This window comes from Amphiura filiformis, chromosome 18 (genome assembly GCF_039555335.1).
Source record: "Amphiura filiformis chromosome 18, Afil_fr2py, whole genome shotgun sequence".
Classification (NCBI taxonomy): domain Eukaryota; kingdom Metazoa; phylum Echinodermata; class Ophiuroidea; order Amphilepidida; family Amphiuridae; genus Amphiura; species Amphiura filiformis.
The window spans coordinates 18,461,418-18,480,610 of NC_092645.1; the positions used below are offsets into that span (position 1 = coordinate 18,461,418).

Genomic DNA, 19,193 nt, shown 5'->3' on the forward strand with positions numbered 1-19,193 from the left:
AATTGGAGCATTTTGAAAACCTTGACCTTTGACCCCTTTATGACCCCTTAATGACCTGAAATAAATTTTTAAATGTTTTAAACATGTTTAGAATGTTGTAAGGATCATTGCATTTAAATTTGAGCTCAATCGGAGCATTTTCGGTTAAAATGACCTTTTTGACCCCTGTGACCTCAGGATGACCTTTGATGTTTGGAAATATTTTATTATATTCTTTATGTTTTCCTCTTTCATATGACACCACTCATGGGGTCATACCTTCGTGGCATTTAGAGATATGTCCATTTCAGACCAAATGGTTAGTCAGTAAGCTAGTAAGTAAGCTAGTAAGTAAGCTAGTAACATTCACACATATAGGCTGATACCATTTCATGGTTCAGCAAAAATCACCATACCTCAGGGTACCTTGGTAACATGACAATCAAAATCCAATGAGCCCTGTTGATCCTGCCCTATTTTGTGATCTTACCTGTGTAATAAAACATCCAAAACAACGCAACTTTTCTCATTTTGATTTATTTTTGCCAGAGGAACAATTTGACAAAAATTTCCAGCACAGCGAGAATGAGCGAGTCTAGTCTCCACGCAAACTGGACGGGAACGCAAACTCTGTACAAAATAACCAGGTAAATAACCACTCAAAATAGCACACTGCCCTCTTTCTTAGGCAGCTAGTTCACTGCATCATCAGCAGGTCCATCGTATGTGTGTTAGGGTTTATCGTTGCCCCCCCCACCCTTTTGACCTGCCCAAAAATGCTTGCCCCCTATAATTCAACACCACTACCCCTTATTAGTATAGTATATTATACGAACATTTAACAAAGTATACTCTATAGTCTGTGTTATACTACCGGTTGCGTGTATGAGCAATTGAGCATCATACTACATAGACCCGGTATAGCATTCATATCTACATACTAAAAAAGTATGATGTTTTGCATAACTTTTATTTTGCATAAAGAAACACCGCGCGATGTGTGTTATAAGGGTGCATACCATCAAATTACTGTCCCTCATCATTTATTAGACATTAGGATAATCATCCCTGAAAACAGAAACATACAGTCATGCAGCGTACACTTAAGTGTGAAACATGTGTTTGAACCTGAGGTATACTAGTCTCAGGTTTGACCAAGAACACTAATTTATGCAGGATACACCCCATGCAGCCTACGCCTATATACGGTAGGTCTGACCAAACACGGAGAAGCTGAAGGTCACTCTGTTATTTATCTTCTACCTGACCAGCATGCAAATCCCTCAGAATTTAGACAACAGGCAGGTCAAGGCCGTGTAGGCCCTATGTGTTGTTCGGTATCGGCCGCTTTAGGGGCAGAATGGATACATACGGTCACTGTTCTAATGTTCTCTACTTTCAAAGAATAATTGATATTATGATAAGGATAATGAACTGAGTGCAATGCATTCGTCAAGATAATCGCACGCGCCGTGGAGTTATTGCATTTAGCTCGAGAGCCGATAGGCTCAAGAGCTAAATGCAATAACTCCATGGCAAGTGCAATTATCTTGACGAATGCATTTGCATGAGTACATTATCCGTCATACACTTTGAGTGTAGGCCTATTAAAACAATAGGCAATATTAATTGCTGCATTCATTATATTAGTTTTAATATTAGGGAAAATATCTTACATTTTAAAAACACCGTCAGGACATTGACCAGCAAACGTAGCATTTAACTGGTAAAGAAAATCAATCCCTGTATAAGTTAGCTATCAATGGTATCGATTGCGCCATACGTCATACTTTAGTAACTTATTCACGCATAGTTTGTAACCAATTGACTTTATGTTGTGATCATTTAGAGTACTGAGCCAGTTCACCTGGAAACGATCGATTTAGATGTCCGACTAGTAGTACGGTGAATATCAACTGGACTTTATAGCTCTATAATTTGAACTTTAAAATCTACTTATATTAAAACACACGACATTGGGATTTAACAATTTGTTCAGTATTATCATAGGCCTTCAAACACATGTGTTTGAAGGCCTATGGTATTATAAAGCATGATCATGATATTATGCGCTAGTGTGTGTTTCCCAGGCCCGGCTATGTTATTTTAGATATAGGCCTACATGTATTTCATTTGTAAAATGCTGAATATTTTGCAATGGTGTCATCTTGTATAATTATGATCCACCTGTTTTTGGCCCTTTTAATAGAAGCTCGATTATTCTCATTTGATGTTTGATTTATTTGAGGTCATTAATCATAATTTATGACAATGATCCTTCGTAAACGAGGACTGGACTCAAGTCTAGCGAGTTGCACCCTATTCGGTAATTGTACCCTATTCGCCACTTGCACGGTTCCGCCATTATGCACTATGTGCGGGGAGAGCCTCGAACTGGCAGCATACATGAATGGGAATTGGACCAGTCATATAACATTCTGTGTAAGGTTACGTAATTCTTCCTTTCATGTATGCTGCCAGTTCGAGGCTCTCCCGCATATAGTGCATAATGGCGGAACCGTGCAAGTGGCGAATTATAGCTAGAACACCGTTTGTAACTATACCATTTTAACACCACAGAATGTATATTCGTACTTTTTTGATGGTATATATATCGAACAGACAATTATATAGTTATGTGACCTCTGTGTCGAAAGCGTCACCTAACTCTACTAGGCCTATATGGTTATGTGAAAGTAGTATTTCTAGTATTTGAGCGTGCACGTATTATCTAGAATCTATTGTTTAGCGTGCAGGTTTTAGATAATGCATTGTTTAGCGTGCGGGTTTATATAATTTGGGCTGTGAAGGGTAGTTCGCGAAAATAATGCACGGGAGAAGAATACATAACGATGAATAGAAACGGGCACTAGAAGTGTATATGTAGCATAATACTTTAGGATTGTGGAGACAGATACAGATATTGCAAATTCATTTGTTACATATTTGTCGCTATATTTTGCCTTTTAAAATATAAGTTACCAATCATTGTGACATGCGCCCTTCTTCACAAACACGAACTGCACGGGGTTTCCCAGCAAAACTTGTATTTTTTCATAGTGGCCGTAAAGTATGATATTTTGCATATGCAAGACTACATGCGTTTGGAAAGTAGGTACTTTTGCATATGCAAAACTACATACTTTTGGAAAGTATGTATTTGCATATGCAAAAGTACATACTTTGGAAAGTATGTATTTTGCATATGCAAAATATCATATTTTGCAGAGGTATGTGGTTTTGCACGCAGCACCGGGATCACAGAGAGCTGTGTGAGATCACAAAACTTCAAGTGTTCCCTTCATCGAATCAGAATTTTTTTTTTATCGAACGAAAGCTAACACTTCCTAAAAGCACTTTTTGTCATTAGGTCAACAGATGATGCAATTTAATGTTTATAGCAAGGCGAATGTGGTAAATCTGTTGAACACGACCTATCCCAGCACGATTTTTGACCACATTAATTTTAGGTTTTAAATGTCAAAATCACAAATGTTCCTTAGAAAATTTGTAAAATTTTATGTCATTAAGGGAAGGGGTATGAACGTTTGGACAGTATTTATTGTGGGACGTACATGAGAGCACATCAGACATATCGAATTGCATTCTGAATACGAAGAATGTCCTTCTGATATCAAGTAATTTTGATTTTTTGAAATTCGCAACGTAATACACATTTTATGGCAAATCATTAAAAATTGATATTTTTGATATTTAACAGTACTCGAAGTAAACTTTATAAATCTGATAATTTATACTTAAGTTAAAGTGTATGTAGGTGGGATGAAAAGCCGACGATCAATTGAAAATTTTGACCTTTCGTATTGAAGATATGGATTTTTTTCCCAAAACACCCAAAAAAATTAGGTCTTTTTGGGAAAAATCCATATCATCAATATGAAAGGTCAAAATTTTCAATTGATCGTCGGCTTTTCCTCCCATCACCAGCTACATACACTTTAAGAATAATTAGATTTATAAAATATAGGCCTACTTCGAGGACAATTATATATCAAAAATTTGAAAAATATCAAATTTTTATAATTTGTCATAAAATTTGTATTGAATTTCAAAAATCAAAATTATTTGATATCAGAAAGACATGCTTCGTATTTAGAATGCAATTCGATACGTCTGAGGTGCTCTCATGTCCCACAAAAAATACTGTCAAAACGCTCATTCCAGATCCCTTAAATGAAAGAGCACACTTATATTGTCCATATACTATTTATACTATTTATTACTAGCGTCATTAGAATAAGCAATGGCCATCAATTCTCTTTAAATTGCAAATCTTGTGCAAAAAGTTACCTTTTCGCCTGTTTTGTCATAGGCCTACGGTGTAAATTCAATAAACTATGACTTTGCTAAAGAGCGCTTACCAAATGATATGTTGTTGAGGCCAAAAAATTGGGGAAACTTGATTGTATTTAACACACACAAACTGAGCTTCAACCATAGGCCTACTGCAGTTACTGTCCGTTTTCCTATACACAATACACAGTGCTCTTTCCCATTGACGCGTGACCTTTACAAATAGTCCTACGTTAACAGTATGGGGATATGACTAGTTAACGTCGCTGTGTGAAAAATAACCGGCCAATATTAAAAGTAGGCCTACTTCTAAAGTTCTAGAAAATATAGTTTTTTAACATGTCCTAAATTTTTAGCTAATTTAGATGTTTGGAAATATTCGTACTTTGGTGTTTTAGTTAATGTTATAGGTAATAGTACATTGCCTAGTTAACGTCGCTGTGTGAAAAATAACCGGCCAATATTAAAAGTACTCTTCTAAAATTCTAGACAATATAGTTTTGTAACATGTCCTAAATTTTTAGCTAATTTAGGTGTTTGGAGAGGGTCGTACTTTTGTGTTTTAGGAAGGACATGTAAACGACAGATAACACCAAAAATATGAAGAAATTATTTCCAAACCGTGTTAAGTCAAAAATCATTATGTTGCTCATTTTCAAGAATGCTGGTTTACAAAAAGCACGCCATTGTCTGATTTCGTGAACAAAGCCACACATAACATTGTTTCCTTTCGTTTCCTTTATAATCGGTTACCCAACTGAAGCTATGAATACCAGCTTTATTGCGATATCGCACATGAAAACAGTCACTTGTGCACAACCAGAGAAGATCCGATTTAATCAGTTGAGCTGTTTCAATGAGTGTTATCTTGGTTTAATAGCTTTTAATGGGGTTAAGTCCTGCAAAGGTCGAGACGAATTCTACTGTAGACATGACTGCATCATGGCTTCCTCCCACACCCACCCATTCAGCGTTTCTCGCCTCGGAACAGGTCGAAAATGTTGGGCCCCCTTCCCGGGCCCCCTCCCCAATATTAAAAATAAGTTTGACTTGCCGCTTTTCATGTCAAGCATATGGAAAAAGCTGGAAAAGCAGAGGCCTATCCATTGACCTCAACTTGGTACGCCTACTTCGTGCAACTGTGTTTTCCATTGCCACTTATGGATGCGAGTCTTGGGCTATGACCAAGAATGATAGGAAAAGAGTAGATGCTTTTGAGATGTGGTGTTACAGGAGGCTTCTACGAGTGACATGGAAAGACAGGAGAACAAATTCCTGGATCCTCGACAAGATTGGTACAAGTCTAACCATCAGAAGCGGCATAATGGAGAGAAAGCTGAAGTACGGTACCACCGTACTTTGGCCATATTGTCAGGAAACATGGAGGTGTAGAAAAAAAGATTTGGCAAGGGGCTATGGAAGGCAAACGAGGAAGAGGACGTCCACCAACATCTTGGACTAATGACGTGAAGCTGGTTTCTAACCAGGGAATGCAAGGTGCAACGCACTAGGCATCAGATCGAGTGAGATGGCGTACTCTTGTGAAGACCACAGCAGCGCTACACAGCGCCAGCTGACACACAGAGAAAGAGAGAGACCGGGCCCGTAGTTGGTGCTCCTGCTCCAAAAGGAATTTTCAAGCTATAGGGAACAATGACGCCATACACACAGAGCATGTTGAATTATTTTTGCCTGCACAAAATTGACATTTTCTTTCTAATTTAAGTTTGTCATTGCTGTCAAATAAGCCAGGTTGAAAGGATTAAGATAACGTTTGCTGACGAAAGTTAATTGTATGCGTCTTTTTATCGTGTAATGGAGAGAATCCGACGCAAACTTGAAGCTTTGGAAGAAGCCGATGTCCCGCGTTTGAATATGACCGCACAAGCACTAGCCAGCCACGGCTTAACAGGTACGTAGGCCCTATTTATACGTCGAACAACTGAATACATGCACAACGTGTGGACCAATATATTTTTGTAAACATTTTAGGCCTATAACAAAATGTATATTTTCGTACAATTGTACAACTATCGTTTCTACCCTAGTATGATGACCTAGATTTAAGGTTGGTCTGAACCGTCCCTGGCAGGAATTATGGAAACTTTCGGGCCTCATAACTTCTAAATTGTTGGTCTAAAGTATATAAAAGTATACATATTTATAATGGCAAAGACTTGATAAGTTCATCTGTGAGGTCAAATTTGGGCCAAAATGGCACTTTTGCCCAAAATCCCAAAAATAACGGTTTTGGCCCACTTCTTTTGTGCACCATAACAATAAAATTCTTGGGCCAAAATTTAATTTTTATTAATTTTAAAAACTAGATCAAAATATCTAGGACCCGCTTTTTCATTTTTTGAATTTTGACCAATTTCACCAAAAATATTTGAAATTTGTGCCAAAATCGGGCTTTTTTATGATTTTTCTGCACACTCATCATTTTTTGACCACTTTTGGCGTAAATTTCTCACAGTTAGTCGAAATTCAAAAAAAATGAAAAACGGGTCCTAGATATTTTGATCTAGTTTTTAAAAATTAGGTAAAAAAAAAAAAAAATTGGCCCAAGAATTTTTTTGTTATGGTGCACAAAAAAGAAGTGGGCCAAAAACTGTTATTTTTGGGATTTTGGGCCAAAAGTGCCATTTTGGCCCAAATTTGACCTCACAGATGAACTTATCAAGTCTTTGCCATTCTAAATATGTATACTTTTATATACTTTATACCAACAATTTAGAAGTTATGAGGCCTGAAAGTTTCCATAATTCCAGGGTTCAGACCAACCTTAAAGGGGCATTTCGTGATCCACAGGCAGCCTCATCCCCCCACTTTTCCCAAAAAAAGTTGAGATTTTTACACCCAGTGTCCGATTTACAAATTTTTTCCTACCTGCACTGGTGCATGTAGCCCAAAATTTCTACATGCACAGCAAAAAGTGTGCATGCACCAAAATTAAAGCAAACATAAAATCACATTGAATCACGATCATTGTCAGTTAAGCTTGTAATAATATTCCCGGCTCCACTGTCATTGTCATTTTTATGCCGATCACTCGCCAATTTCTTAGCCAATACACTGGATGCTGTGGCTTCATCTGTTCTAGAACTAGTCGCCGATGAGGTGCACGATTTTCAGAATGATGCAAGTGTTTTTTTGAGCTATTTCCTTTTTTGCTGGACATTATTATGATTATTTTCCGTACGTAAACAAATATTTCCCACGTTTTAAATTCCGGTTCTTTTTTTTTCAATGAAACGAAAATGACAGCTTCTACATGTGCGAGGGTATCGGGAATTGGTGGATGACGTCACATTACGCTAGCCCCTCTAAGGGAAGTCATAGTCTCGGACCAGACTGTATGTGGCTATCTCGAATGTTCGTTAGGATCGACAAGTATCAGACCGATGCAAACTGGCTGTGTAGAAGACTAGGGAAGTCAATGAAAAAAGTGACAGTTCTCACGTGATAGGGGTATCGGGAATTGTCAATTGCGCGATTTGCGCCAGCCCTTCTAATGAAGTCAGGATGTTGCGCTATAAAAAATAGATTGGGTTTTTCCAAATCGGACTGACTGCTTGTTTACTTTTGTGTATTGCCTTGTCATATCGCTAGCGCTAAAATCGTACATGCACGCGTGCAGGCAGGTAGTGAAAAGCTGCATGCACAGAGGGAATGTTACATGCACTGGTGCAGGTATGCAGGTGGTAAATCGAACACTGCACTGGATACCTCTGGCTACATAATGTTTATGTACCAAATATTTCTTGCAGATTAATTCGTTTAGCAAAAATATCGCCAAATTTACCAGAACGAAAAATCAACACATTGTCTATGGAGCAGTGTAATACACATAATCATGCATAACTCGCAAACGCAAAATCGGAACCAACTGAAATTTTGGAAATAAGCTTTTTTCGTGGATATCTACTGAAAAATGTCATAAATAGAGGATGCTAGGATCACGAAATCCTCCTTTAACTTAAGTGTCTGCAAAAAACTGTTCATCGCAAGTATCTTTGATTGTATGATTGCATGCGCGATTTGCCTTAGCTTGCCCAGTTCCAATAATTGAAACTCCCGGCTCCGACCGGGAGTTCCAACAGGTGCTGTGTATGTGTTTGTATGTGTTTAATGTGCATTCACATGTAGACACACTTAGCCGTCGGTTCCAAGAAATCGTTGCTCCAAAATAATAATAATAATAATAATAATAAAATGCATTTATAAAGCGCATAAAACTAAAAGGTCACTATGCGCTGAACAACTTAATTACACTTAACTTACACTACAAAATGCATGAAAGAGCAAAATATATAACAGCAAACAAAATAAACGATAATGATTTTAAAACCAACTGCCTCAGGAAACGAGCAAATGACACAAGAGGAATGAAACAGTGGATTAAAAGCATTAACAGCATGGCAAGATTTAAAAAACAGCAACAATAATTTTAAAAACAGAAATTTTTTGATTTAAAAAATTGGTAAGCAATATACAACCAATATAATAATATACACAATTAAATCAAGTTCAAAAAACAGATTGCAAATTACACATTTGTAATCATTTTTCACCATAAAATATGATATGAAAACACAGGTGAGCAATGTATGAATATATTGAGAGGTGAAACAGGTTATTAACTGTTGTCAATAGGGTCAGTCCATATCAAAAGAGATTGAGTGTACACCCACCCTCTTGGATTTTGCTCTCCTTTGGCTCAGGAGTACCTTTCATGGATCCCTAGGTGAGGTCACAAGAAAAAAATTCAAATTCCATTTCGTTTGCGAATGGCGGGCAATCAAAGTTTGGCGACCTCGACCAAAATTGGGAATTTAAGGGTCCAAATGACAAAGTGCTCTCTTTGAGGGGCACTTTCTTCTTAATTAAATCAGTTGTGACCCTCTGTTTGAATGTGGTCACTCACTGGCTGTGTCTGAAATGCCTAATGCCAAAAAGATTGATTTCGAATTTTGTTGGGATTTCAGGGGGGGTCAAAATCAGCACTTCGTACGGTTCAATCAAATTATCTTTGATTTTGAAGGACCCATGATAATGTCACAGTGCACTTACTAGGTCCTAATTATGTTCAGAATGGATTAACCATGTGCCAATGTCTATGAGCAATTCAAAAAAAGAGAAATTTCTAGACCCCCTACAGAATTATAGGCCCCCCTAAAGTGGTTCAGCCACAAATGGCACTTAAAATCGGCAAATTTTGACACCTAATAACTTTAGGTGTACACCAGATATGAATTTCTAGTCTTTTGCATCTGAAAGAATGTAGTCTAATGTTACTAGGAACATAAGATTTGTTTTGTATTTTTTGTGTTTTGTTACTAAGTTGATGGTCCCAAAAATCCCAATTTTTGACTAATAATGTACAGGTTATGGGTACAAAATGTCAATTTCAACATACCCTTTTTTCTATTTTTGATCATTGTCTTATTTATCCTGTTATAACATAGTTAACAACGTCCGATTTTGGTGTCTAATTATGTTTTCTTGCATGAGAAATACAACTACATAACTTAAAAACTGTACAAGGAACCAATGACCTCCTTATTACAATATGGACGCTTTTGGCAGACATATTGCAAAAGAGGGTCATCAGTTCCTTGTATAGTTTTTTAATTTGCTTAGTTGTATTTCTCATGCAAGAAAACATATATAATTAGACACCAAAATTACCAAAATCAGACGTTGTTAACTATGGTCAGAATTCAAAAAGGTCGTTGACCTATGAACATTTTTTCATCATAGCGCCTCCCTGAAAGGTCTGACACATAACAAACTATACATTTTTTTTTCCTCATGACCATACAAGTAATTTGATATATTACTTGACATAATTGGGAGCATTCTGAAAATTTGACCCCCCAACCTGTACTTTGCATGTGCATCGTTGCCAGGAAGTGCATTTTTGACCACCTTAAAAATCCATACAGAGGATTAAAAAGTAGTTTTTTCTTATTACTTGACTCAAGAGCAACTTGAAATATCAGGATAAATAATACAAATGGCTATAAAGTGATCAAAAATATTAAAAAAATATCATACTAAAATTGGCATCCTGTATGCATGGTATGTTAGGCAAAAATGACTATTTTTGAAAGCGTCAACTTAATACTAAAAGACAAAAAATACAAAACAAATCTTATGTTCCTAGTAACATTAAACTACATTCTTTCAGATGCAAAAGACTAGAAATTCATATCTGGTGTACACCTAAAGTTATTAGGGGTCAAAATTTGCCGATTTTAAGGGGGTACTACACCCATTGATTTTTTTGCATTTTTTGCATTTTGTGAAGAAATTACAAAAAAAATTGGACAAAGTGGTATGCAAAATGAAGGGCAAATCTTCTCGTTTTATTGGTGGCATCGGTATCAACGTAGCTTACATGCTTTTAAAAGTAGAAGCCAAAAGGTGGTACATCACTGATGATTTAAATTCACTTCATTTTGGAAAGCTTACTATCAACGGATTTCGTTAAAATTTTGGATATGTGTTGCTAATACGTTAGGGAAATAAAGTTGATATGTAAAATGGGAATAAGTGGTTCCTGATTTCTTTTATGACTTCATGAACTTGGTGCTCCACAACTATCAAAAAGGAACTGGTTAAAATGCTTCTATTTTCAATGTTAATGAGCTATATTTTGTATTTTTAACTTGCGACATTATTTCACTGAAACATAATTAAGCCCCAGGTAACAGGTTACCACAACCATACTGCAGCAATGTTGAAAAAATTGTATTTCTTGTCACCTATACCACCATATTGGGTAGTTTTCCGTAAGCTTAGCTTTTGTGATTTTGGTAACTATTTTATATTTATTTGTGAAATCCATCTTAACTAGGCATTCTAAATTGTACTCACCATTTACATCCCAAGGTATATTAGTATATCCACCTTGCACTTCTCGATATATATCCAGTTAAAGACAGAATATCAAAATTATTCCTCATTATGATATCACAGACTCTTACATGTGTATTCAAAATTGATGCTTAAATTTGACCTGAAGTCCTGAACCAATTGACCTATAACCTGACATACGGTGACCTAATAGCCTTTTCTTCTCCTAACAACACATTAGATAATTAAATTGACTAATGACTATTCATCCATTGTGTAAGTGTTTATTTAATTTATTCAGTGTTATATATTTTGCATGCACCACTATAGATTTTCTATAGAGAGTATAACAAAGGATTTAATGTATTCTATTCATGTACCCTACTTGAACATGTTGAAAAGAATAAATTATAGTTTGTTATGAAACACAGATCTGAGTTACTAGGATACACAGTAAACAAAAAATATATAGGGCTAAAATGACTTACTACAATGTGTAAAAGCATTGTTTTTCTTCTTTTTTTTCCTTTTTTTTTATATTTCACATGATCCGTGCATATATCGCCTAGCTATAAATGAAAAAATATTTTTTTAGACCAATCAAACCAATATATGGGTGTAGTATGCCCTTAAGTGCCATTTGTGGCTGAACCACTTTAGGGGTGGCCTAAAATTCTGTAGGGGTCTAGAAATTTCTCTTTTTTTGAATTGCTCATAATTAGGACCTATAAGTACACTGTGACATTATCATGGGTCCTTCAAAATCAAGATAATTTGATTGAACAGTACGAAGTGCTGATTTTGACCCCTCTGAAATCCCAAACGAAATTCGAAATCTATCTTTTTGGCATTAGGTATTTCAGACACAGCCAGTGAGTGACCACATTCAAAAAGAGGATCACAACTGATTCAATTAAAGAAGAAAGTGCCCCTCAAAGAGAGCACTTTGTCATTTGGACCCCTTAAATTCCCAATTTTGGTCGAGGTCGCCAAACTTTTGATTGCCCGCCATTCATAAGCGAAATGGAATTTGAATTTTTTTCTTTTTTCCTCACCTAGGGATCCATGAAAGGTACCCCTGAGCCAAAGGAGAGCAAAATCCAAGAGGGTGGGTGTACACTCAATCTGTTTTGATATGGACTGACCCAATATTAAGATTTTGCGACATTTATAATGAAAACAATTAACACTCTAGCCACCCTATGGCACCTTCTACAACTTGAGAACAAGTCCTCAAACGTTCGAAATTTGTAGTTACTACAACTGTAGCTTGCCTTATAATAGGGATGTCAATGAGAATTTTCAAGTTTCTATGCAGAAATGAATGCCTCTCTGCTTCCGGACTCCGGAGTAGAATGACACCAAGATCATCTCTGTACATTAGGTGAAGCGGTTCCAGAGTCCAGAGAAATTATTTTTTTTGTGCTTGAAATTTTGCCAAATTTGTAACGAAGTAAGGCTAAATTAGGGAAAATTGATTAATTAGCATAATTAAGTATACATAAAACTGTTTTAAAAGGCCAGAAATGAATGTATTTTTTTCTCTTCTACATGTGCCTGACTACAAATAAAAACTAAAACAAGTTCCTTGTGGTTGGTCAATTTTATTTCATAAGTGCGACAAAGTGGGCTTTCGTTCAATTTTACCCAATGGACCAGCAAATTGTTTCTGAAAAATGTTAAAGTCCAGCTCATTAAATATGCGAAAATGATCCACAGATGAATGACTTTAATTTGCATTGAAGTATATAGGCCTACAGACAGTAAACATGTAAGCTGCATCCATTCAGGTGGTTACCAACTGAATTTGATTTTAAATATATGCAAATGAGATGCATAAGTACAGTGTCTATGGGGAAAATGCCTAATTTAATATTCATAAATGATCCACAGGCTAAAATAAGTACTGTTTTTAACATCTAACTTCTAAGGCTAAATAAATTCTGGGCTTTTTCATACAATAACTATAATCTCTACCCATTCAAGTGGTAACCAAAAGAATAAGATTCAAAATATGCAAATGAGATATATAGTGTAGAGATTGGGGAAATAGCTAATTAGATATGCGTAAAACACTAAATTGCAATTCACGGTGTGATCCTAACATGCTGTGAAAAAGTTTTTCACAGCAAAGTTGTAGATAATTATTTAAAGATTTGAGAAATGCAAGTCACTTTTCTGATTATATCAAGGATTTGCTATGATTTCTCTCAAAAGACTAAATATTGAATTTTACCAATAGAGTGCGCTAGTTTTCCAAAATGGAGACTTGAACACAAAAGTGACCTCTCTCACAGGAATCTTGGGTTCATCTTCTTTCCAAAATGGTATTGCTTATTCATGTAAGTTACGAAGATCACACCGTAAACTTGATTCAAAGATTGGTATATATTTGGTTTCAACAGTGCAAATTTACATGGGATGTCCATGAGGAGCAATTTTTGTGAATGAGAGGAAAAAAGGGAATTTTCAAACCGTAATTTCAGACTTTATTTCCATGAACATGTATAATGTTTTTACACAGAATGATAGATAAAGGTTCAAATTTACTAATAATAAATTTTTCTCTTGCCTCAACAATATATACTGAATTTATAATGCCAATGAAGATGGTCAAGTTATACACCTGACAGATCATTCCACACATTTTGGAGTGCATTGTTGACCTCCCTACTTATAAGCCCTTTCGCAATTTCGGAAAATTGCAACTGCGCATGCTCAGACATCGTCACACAGTTCTTCAACAAGAGATAAACACGAGGAGGCTGCAGCGCGTTTCCAATCTGGCGAACTGTGCCGCTTTGCATAAAAACATCTTGTACTGGAATTAGGCCAAAAAAAAAAAAATTGTTGTGTTGCCCTCAAGTGGAAAAATGGGAAAGTTGGGTCGGGCGGTCGGATTTTTTTTTTTTTTTTTTTTTAACCTTCAGATTTTAAAAAAATCCCCTCAAATATTAAATAATGCTTCTTCAATTAGGGGACATTTGTCAATTTTGACTTCTGGATACCTGTTAGACATCAATTAAAGACTAGTCTTTCAATATAATATTAATTTTAAGTGAAAAACATTGATTTTTTGAACAAATCTGTAAACATCATCATTCCAAAAAAAAAAAAAAAAAAAAATTGCGACCCTGATTTTTCAGGATTTAGGACCGGACGGTTGAGGGCAACACAACAATTTTTTTTTTTGGCCTTATGCCGATTATTTTGTCTAGAGTTATTTCTTCATGATGCATTGTACAGGGTGTCCCAGAATGATTTATACTGAGAAAGATGGAATTTTTTAGATATGAACGGCAGGCCGCGACAAATTTTATTTTTTAGCTTGCCCGATCGGGCAGGCAATATCCAAAAATTGGTTGCCCGAAATTAACCCATATTCCTGGCAACAATTGTCGACAAAGTCACATACCGTATTCATCATGCAGTGCAGTGCATAGTACCGTAAGTGTGCCGAATTTGGCAGTTTCATTCTTACGGAAATCCAATACTTTTCTCAGTTAAGTTGATAAATAAATGAGTATTCATGAAATGCATAAAAAATGAACATTTCATTCAATTATTTCACTGTTTGTTTATGTGGAAAATAATGTGTATTTTATGTGAAATTTTGTCAGTAAAGTCACGGCGATTTACGTATTTCGCCAACCACTAGTACATCTCAATCTCAATCATATGCAAATACATGGCCAGCTGAAGTCATTGACGTCATGATATTTGCACAAAACAGGTTCTATAATTGGCCAAACTTCCAATACGTCACGTAACGGCATGATGTTCATTAGCATATATACATGTATATGTCTACAAGTCTGGTGTGGGATACGAGTGCCTAGCGAAATTTGAGTTTCATTTCAAGAAGTTTTCTACTTTGTTTTGACGTTTTTTTACTTCTGTGAACACGCCAAGTTGGACAGAAATACTCCATTTTAAATCATCAAGCTTTAATTGGTTTAAATTTAGACTTGCCCGATCGGGCACAGCTCTTCAGAGTTTTAATTGCCCGACAAAAAATGTGATTGCCCCGGGCTATCGGACAGGCGATTTGTCGCAGCCTGATGAACGGCATTTCTATTGGTCATATTGTTTTGCATTTTAAGTTCTACATATATTTAGCTTTCTCAGATTTTTTAGATTTAAAAATTGGACGTTTCTAGTAGAAGTTAGAGAGGATTGCGTAAAAATGGTGAATTCCAAGTTTTGACAAAGCAACCTATTTTGAAAATCTACTAAATAGTCGATATTTAGCGTTTATTTATGATGTTACGAAGCAATCATTGTATGAAATAAAGGATTTGCTATGCTTGAGTGACCTTAAACTTTTATTTCTTTGGCGGCAGTTTTGAAGACAATTATTGAGGTGTGTGAGTTTCTCATCATTTGAAATGCCGGCAGAGATGGATTTTTCATAAAAGTGTTGAGAAGGTTCGTCCTTAGTGTCACAGCATGCATTTATGTCCACAGTAGGGGCCTATATTGGCAAACCCACAACTATGTAACGAATAAGATTCAAATTTACTGCGGAGGATCCTTGAGGAAGTTATATCCTCTGTAATAATGACATTTTTGGGTTAAAATTGTGGTAAAAATCACATAAAAAGTATGTTTTTCCGGGATGTTTTTCAACCTAAATATCTGATGTCATATTGAAATGTTTCACTTAATCCCATATCAAGAATTATTCAGCATAAGCTCTACATCTGTGCCAAATTTGGTGTATTTCCTATCAAAGAATGTAGGATTTCTCCAATATATTGCACAGTGCGGCTGGACGATGGTGATAAAGGATCCATGTGTTATGATGCCTTTGCACTGTAAATTACACACATGCAGTTCTCGTCCATTTTCAGTAATAGCAATGTCACGCCAAAACGAATCAAGCTATTTGCATGAAAGGTGGTCAAAAACAGGTGCAAAAACATGAGCAAAGTCTGTCAATCTGGAACAAATTTTCATTCGTAATTTTACTTCCGCATTTCTTTTTTTAAATTAACGTGCTGTTGATGCTACAAAGCTAAAACTAGTGCGGTGCCACAAATAATACGAAAAAGGGTTATCATTTGAATTTTGTCTTTAAAATTGCTTTTATTCATCGTAACAATAATACTAATAAAGGAAACCTAGATTATTTATGAGAAAATAAACTTAAAATATTAAAAATTGAATATTGTCAGGTTGTGATAAATAATTAAATAAACATTAACCGCACGTTAGCGGCACGTGTTCAGCTTGTAAACAAATCAATCGGGACTTCCCCAGGCCATCGAACAACGATCGTTAGGAAAGCATGCAAAAAGTGCACGATTTCCTGACGTTGCATTTACAAATATTGCAGAATTTACTTCAATTCTTAGCAGGTGGGTCAAAATTTTGGGGCTTTTATTATCTTAAAATATAAAGAATACAAATTTCTTATTTTTATCATCAAGTAATGATAAAATTTCGAAGTTTTGTCTGCGCCGACATGCATGTGACATGGACGCAAAATACTTGATTAGCCATGTGAACTTGCGTCCAAATTTGTCAAATACGCGTCTGGACGCAATGACGCACACTAACGGGAAGCCTGATTGTGTATTTGTTATCTTTAAAATATTTTGTGCTTGAAGCCGAGGGTGAGGGTAAAGTTTGTCAGGTACGCCACGCTTGCGCCAAATTTTGGTTGACTGTGAGTGTCATCACTACACGTTCTAGTCCTGCTTTAAAAGATCGTGTGAGCGTAGTTATCCCCGACGTTAGTTTTCATCAGCCTAAATCTCTTGTGCTGCAGTGAAAACTCCCTGCTCGCACCATGAGACCTGACATTGTTCTTGTCTCTTTATTCTTCTTCTTCTTCTTCGTTGGTATGTGACGACAGACCATGTAGTCCATGTAGAGCCACATTGTTGGATCTGGCTTACAGATCCAGCAAACCTGGATGGAACATAGGCCTGATACTCAACAGTATCAACCCTCAATGTCAAATGAGATCAGTTTAGTTAGTCAGAATTATGCAAAATGGTTGATGTTTTTGCATTTTGCTCTGGAAAATCTGCTATAAATTTAACTTAGTTTGAAATGAGAAATTTGGGAAACATGTGCTAGCTTCAAAATTTGCCATTCTGATCATGTGGATCTCGATTAGTACAGGAACCAAACCTATACGGTGCGGTACCGTACATTGATACATGGTGGTCATGGCGTATAAAGACCGTCAAAGTCATGAACGTACATGTATAGGAATAAGGTATACGATGATGCAGAATGGCGCCAGTTGTTCGAAAATTTCTAACTTTCGTATGAACAACCGATAGCTTGTGATACGAAAGTTAGAATGTGCAATGATACCTGCCTGAGTCAGAGATTCGTCGACTGTTTTAAAACACTCTAAAACAATTTTTTAAATTATCAAATTTGGCTACAATTTAGTTTGGCTAACATTTATGTATCATCGCAAGATAATTTGCTTACTTTTAACCGGAAATACAGGTGCCGAAGTACAAATTCTGACCATTTAAAAAACGGTAATTAGGTCCTGTAGTTCTGCGATCTTTCTCCACCCGCTTCATGGAGCCTCAAGCTTGCAAGGTACCATAGTTCACCTGGGTTTTTTTAACGAAAAAAAACTTATAATAAAATAATTTTTTGTAAATTTATTCAAAGAAAGGGAAAATACCAATGCTATTTTATTTTAATCACAATATTTTTAATATTTGTAATCAATCACCTCAGAAAACTTGCAAAAGATAGTGAAAAATTATAGATAACACAATTTGGCTGCGCGTCATCAATTGGCAGTGTTGCAAGTATGTATTTAATTACAATATGGCGGCCGCCACATGTTGTTGATGTCCGGCGATCACTCCAGAAAAATTTACACAAAATGATGATTTTAGTAAAACAATAATGACGAACTGATGCAGGAGTATAGCACAGTGTGTCGGTAATATGTCAAGAACAATATCCTCATATTTTTGAGACAATAAGAAACTTCAGGAAGAAGTTTTTATTCATATGCATGATATTGGGACCTGTATGCCAACCGTGTACATGTACCAAACAAGGTCAGTGAAGGTACGTTACATGAGCGCAAATCCTTGCACATTCTAACTTCGTATCACAAGCTATCGGTTGTTCATACGAAAGTTAGAAATTTTCGAACAAGGCGCCAGCAATTTCAAGTGAGCAATGACAGCATTATATCATGCATTACGTCCACACCCTTCTTAGAATAAGGGTGACAAATCACATGTCAGAGGGTACCAGTACTAGTATATACAAAGAACCCGTTTCTATCTCGGCAACTAAATCATCAGCTCGCCAACGAAAGGAAGACCCAGAAACAAATACCTGGTGCAGTACATTAATTGTTCTGTTTTAATAGGACGTCTGTTACTAGTTAGTTTTTGTTGAATCAAATTCAAAGTAGACCTAGATACAAAGTAAACAGTGGCATAATTGCCTGTGATTGGTGTAGTTAAATCTGTTGCAGAAAAAATTATGAAAATATCTTTATTCTTTGTTATCATTATCAAGAAGACTTGCAGTGGCAGCGCCGATACTGTCATACAATATGGGTGCATGAAAAGTTCAGAACTGAAGGTAGAGAAAACAGAGTCTGAATTTCTGAAATGATATACCAGGCTAACTCCACAGAAATGGGACATTTGCATGAATTTTTAAAGTTCATTCATTGCTTCCAAGTTATTGTTTCCTGTAAAGTAGACTAACAAGGCTTTCAGAAACCAACCTTGTTTTTTGCCTCGCATAATTTTATACATTTTTATGACAATTTGAAGTTTGGGGAATTGGAACGGGTTTGTGTATCACTAATTTTGCAGGAAATTGTTGATCTTATGAGTATTGCTGATCCTAGGGTACATGTACATGCACAAAAGATATGTATTAGTGGTTTAATTTCAGCTTTGATATCTTTACTGCAATTCCAGAACAAAATTTAAATCCATCAGTAACATTATAAATGTATACTACGGCCTTCAAATATGAGTATTGAAATGTCCCGTCTGTCACAGAAAAATATCAAAAAGTTGTTTATT

General features: G+C 36.0%; 1 protein-coding gene across 1 annotated transcript in view; it reads left to right on the forward strand.

The window, feature by feature from the left end:
- Nucleotides 1-5,953: 5,953 nt before the first annotated feature.
- LOC140139010 (chromodomain-helicase-DNA-binding protein 1-like) overlaps nt 5,954-19,193 on the forward strand; it is a 42,165-nt gene continuing 28,925 nt past the window's right edge. Inside the window, exon 1 of the mRNA XM_072160792.1 lies at nt 5,954-6,205. Within this exon, the coding sequence (XP_072016893.1) occupies nt 6,109-6,205 (97 nt within the window). The 5' untranslated portion in view covers nt 5,954-6,108. The remainder of the gene's footprint in view (nt 6,206-19,193) is intronic.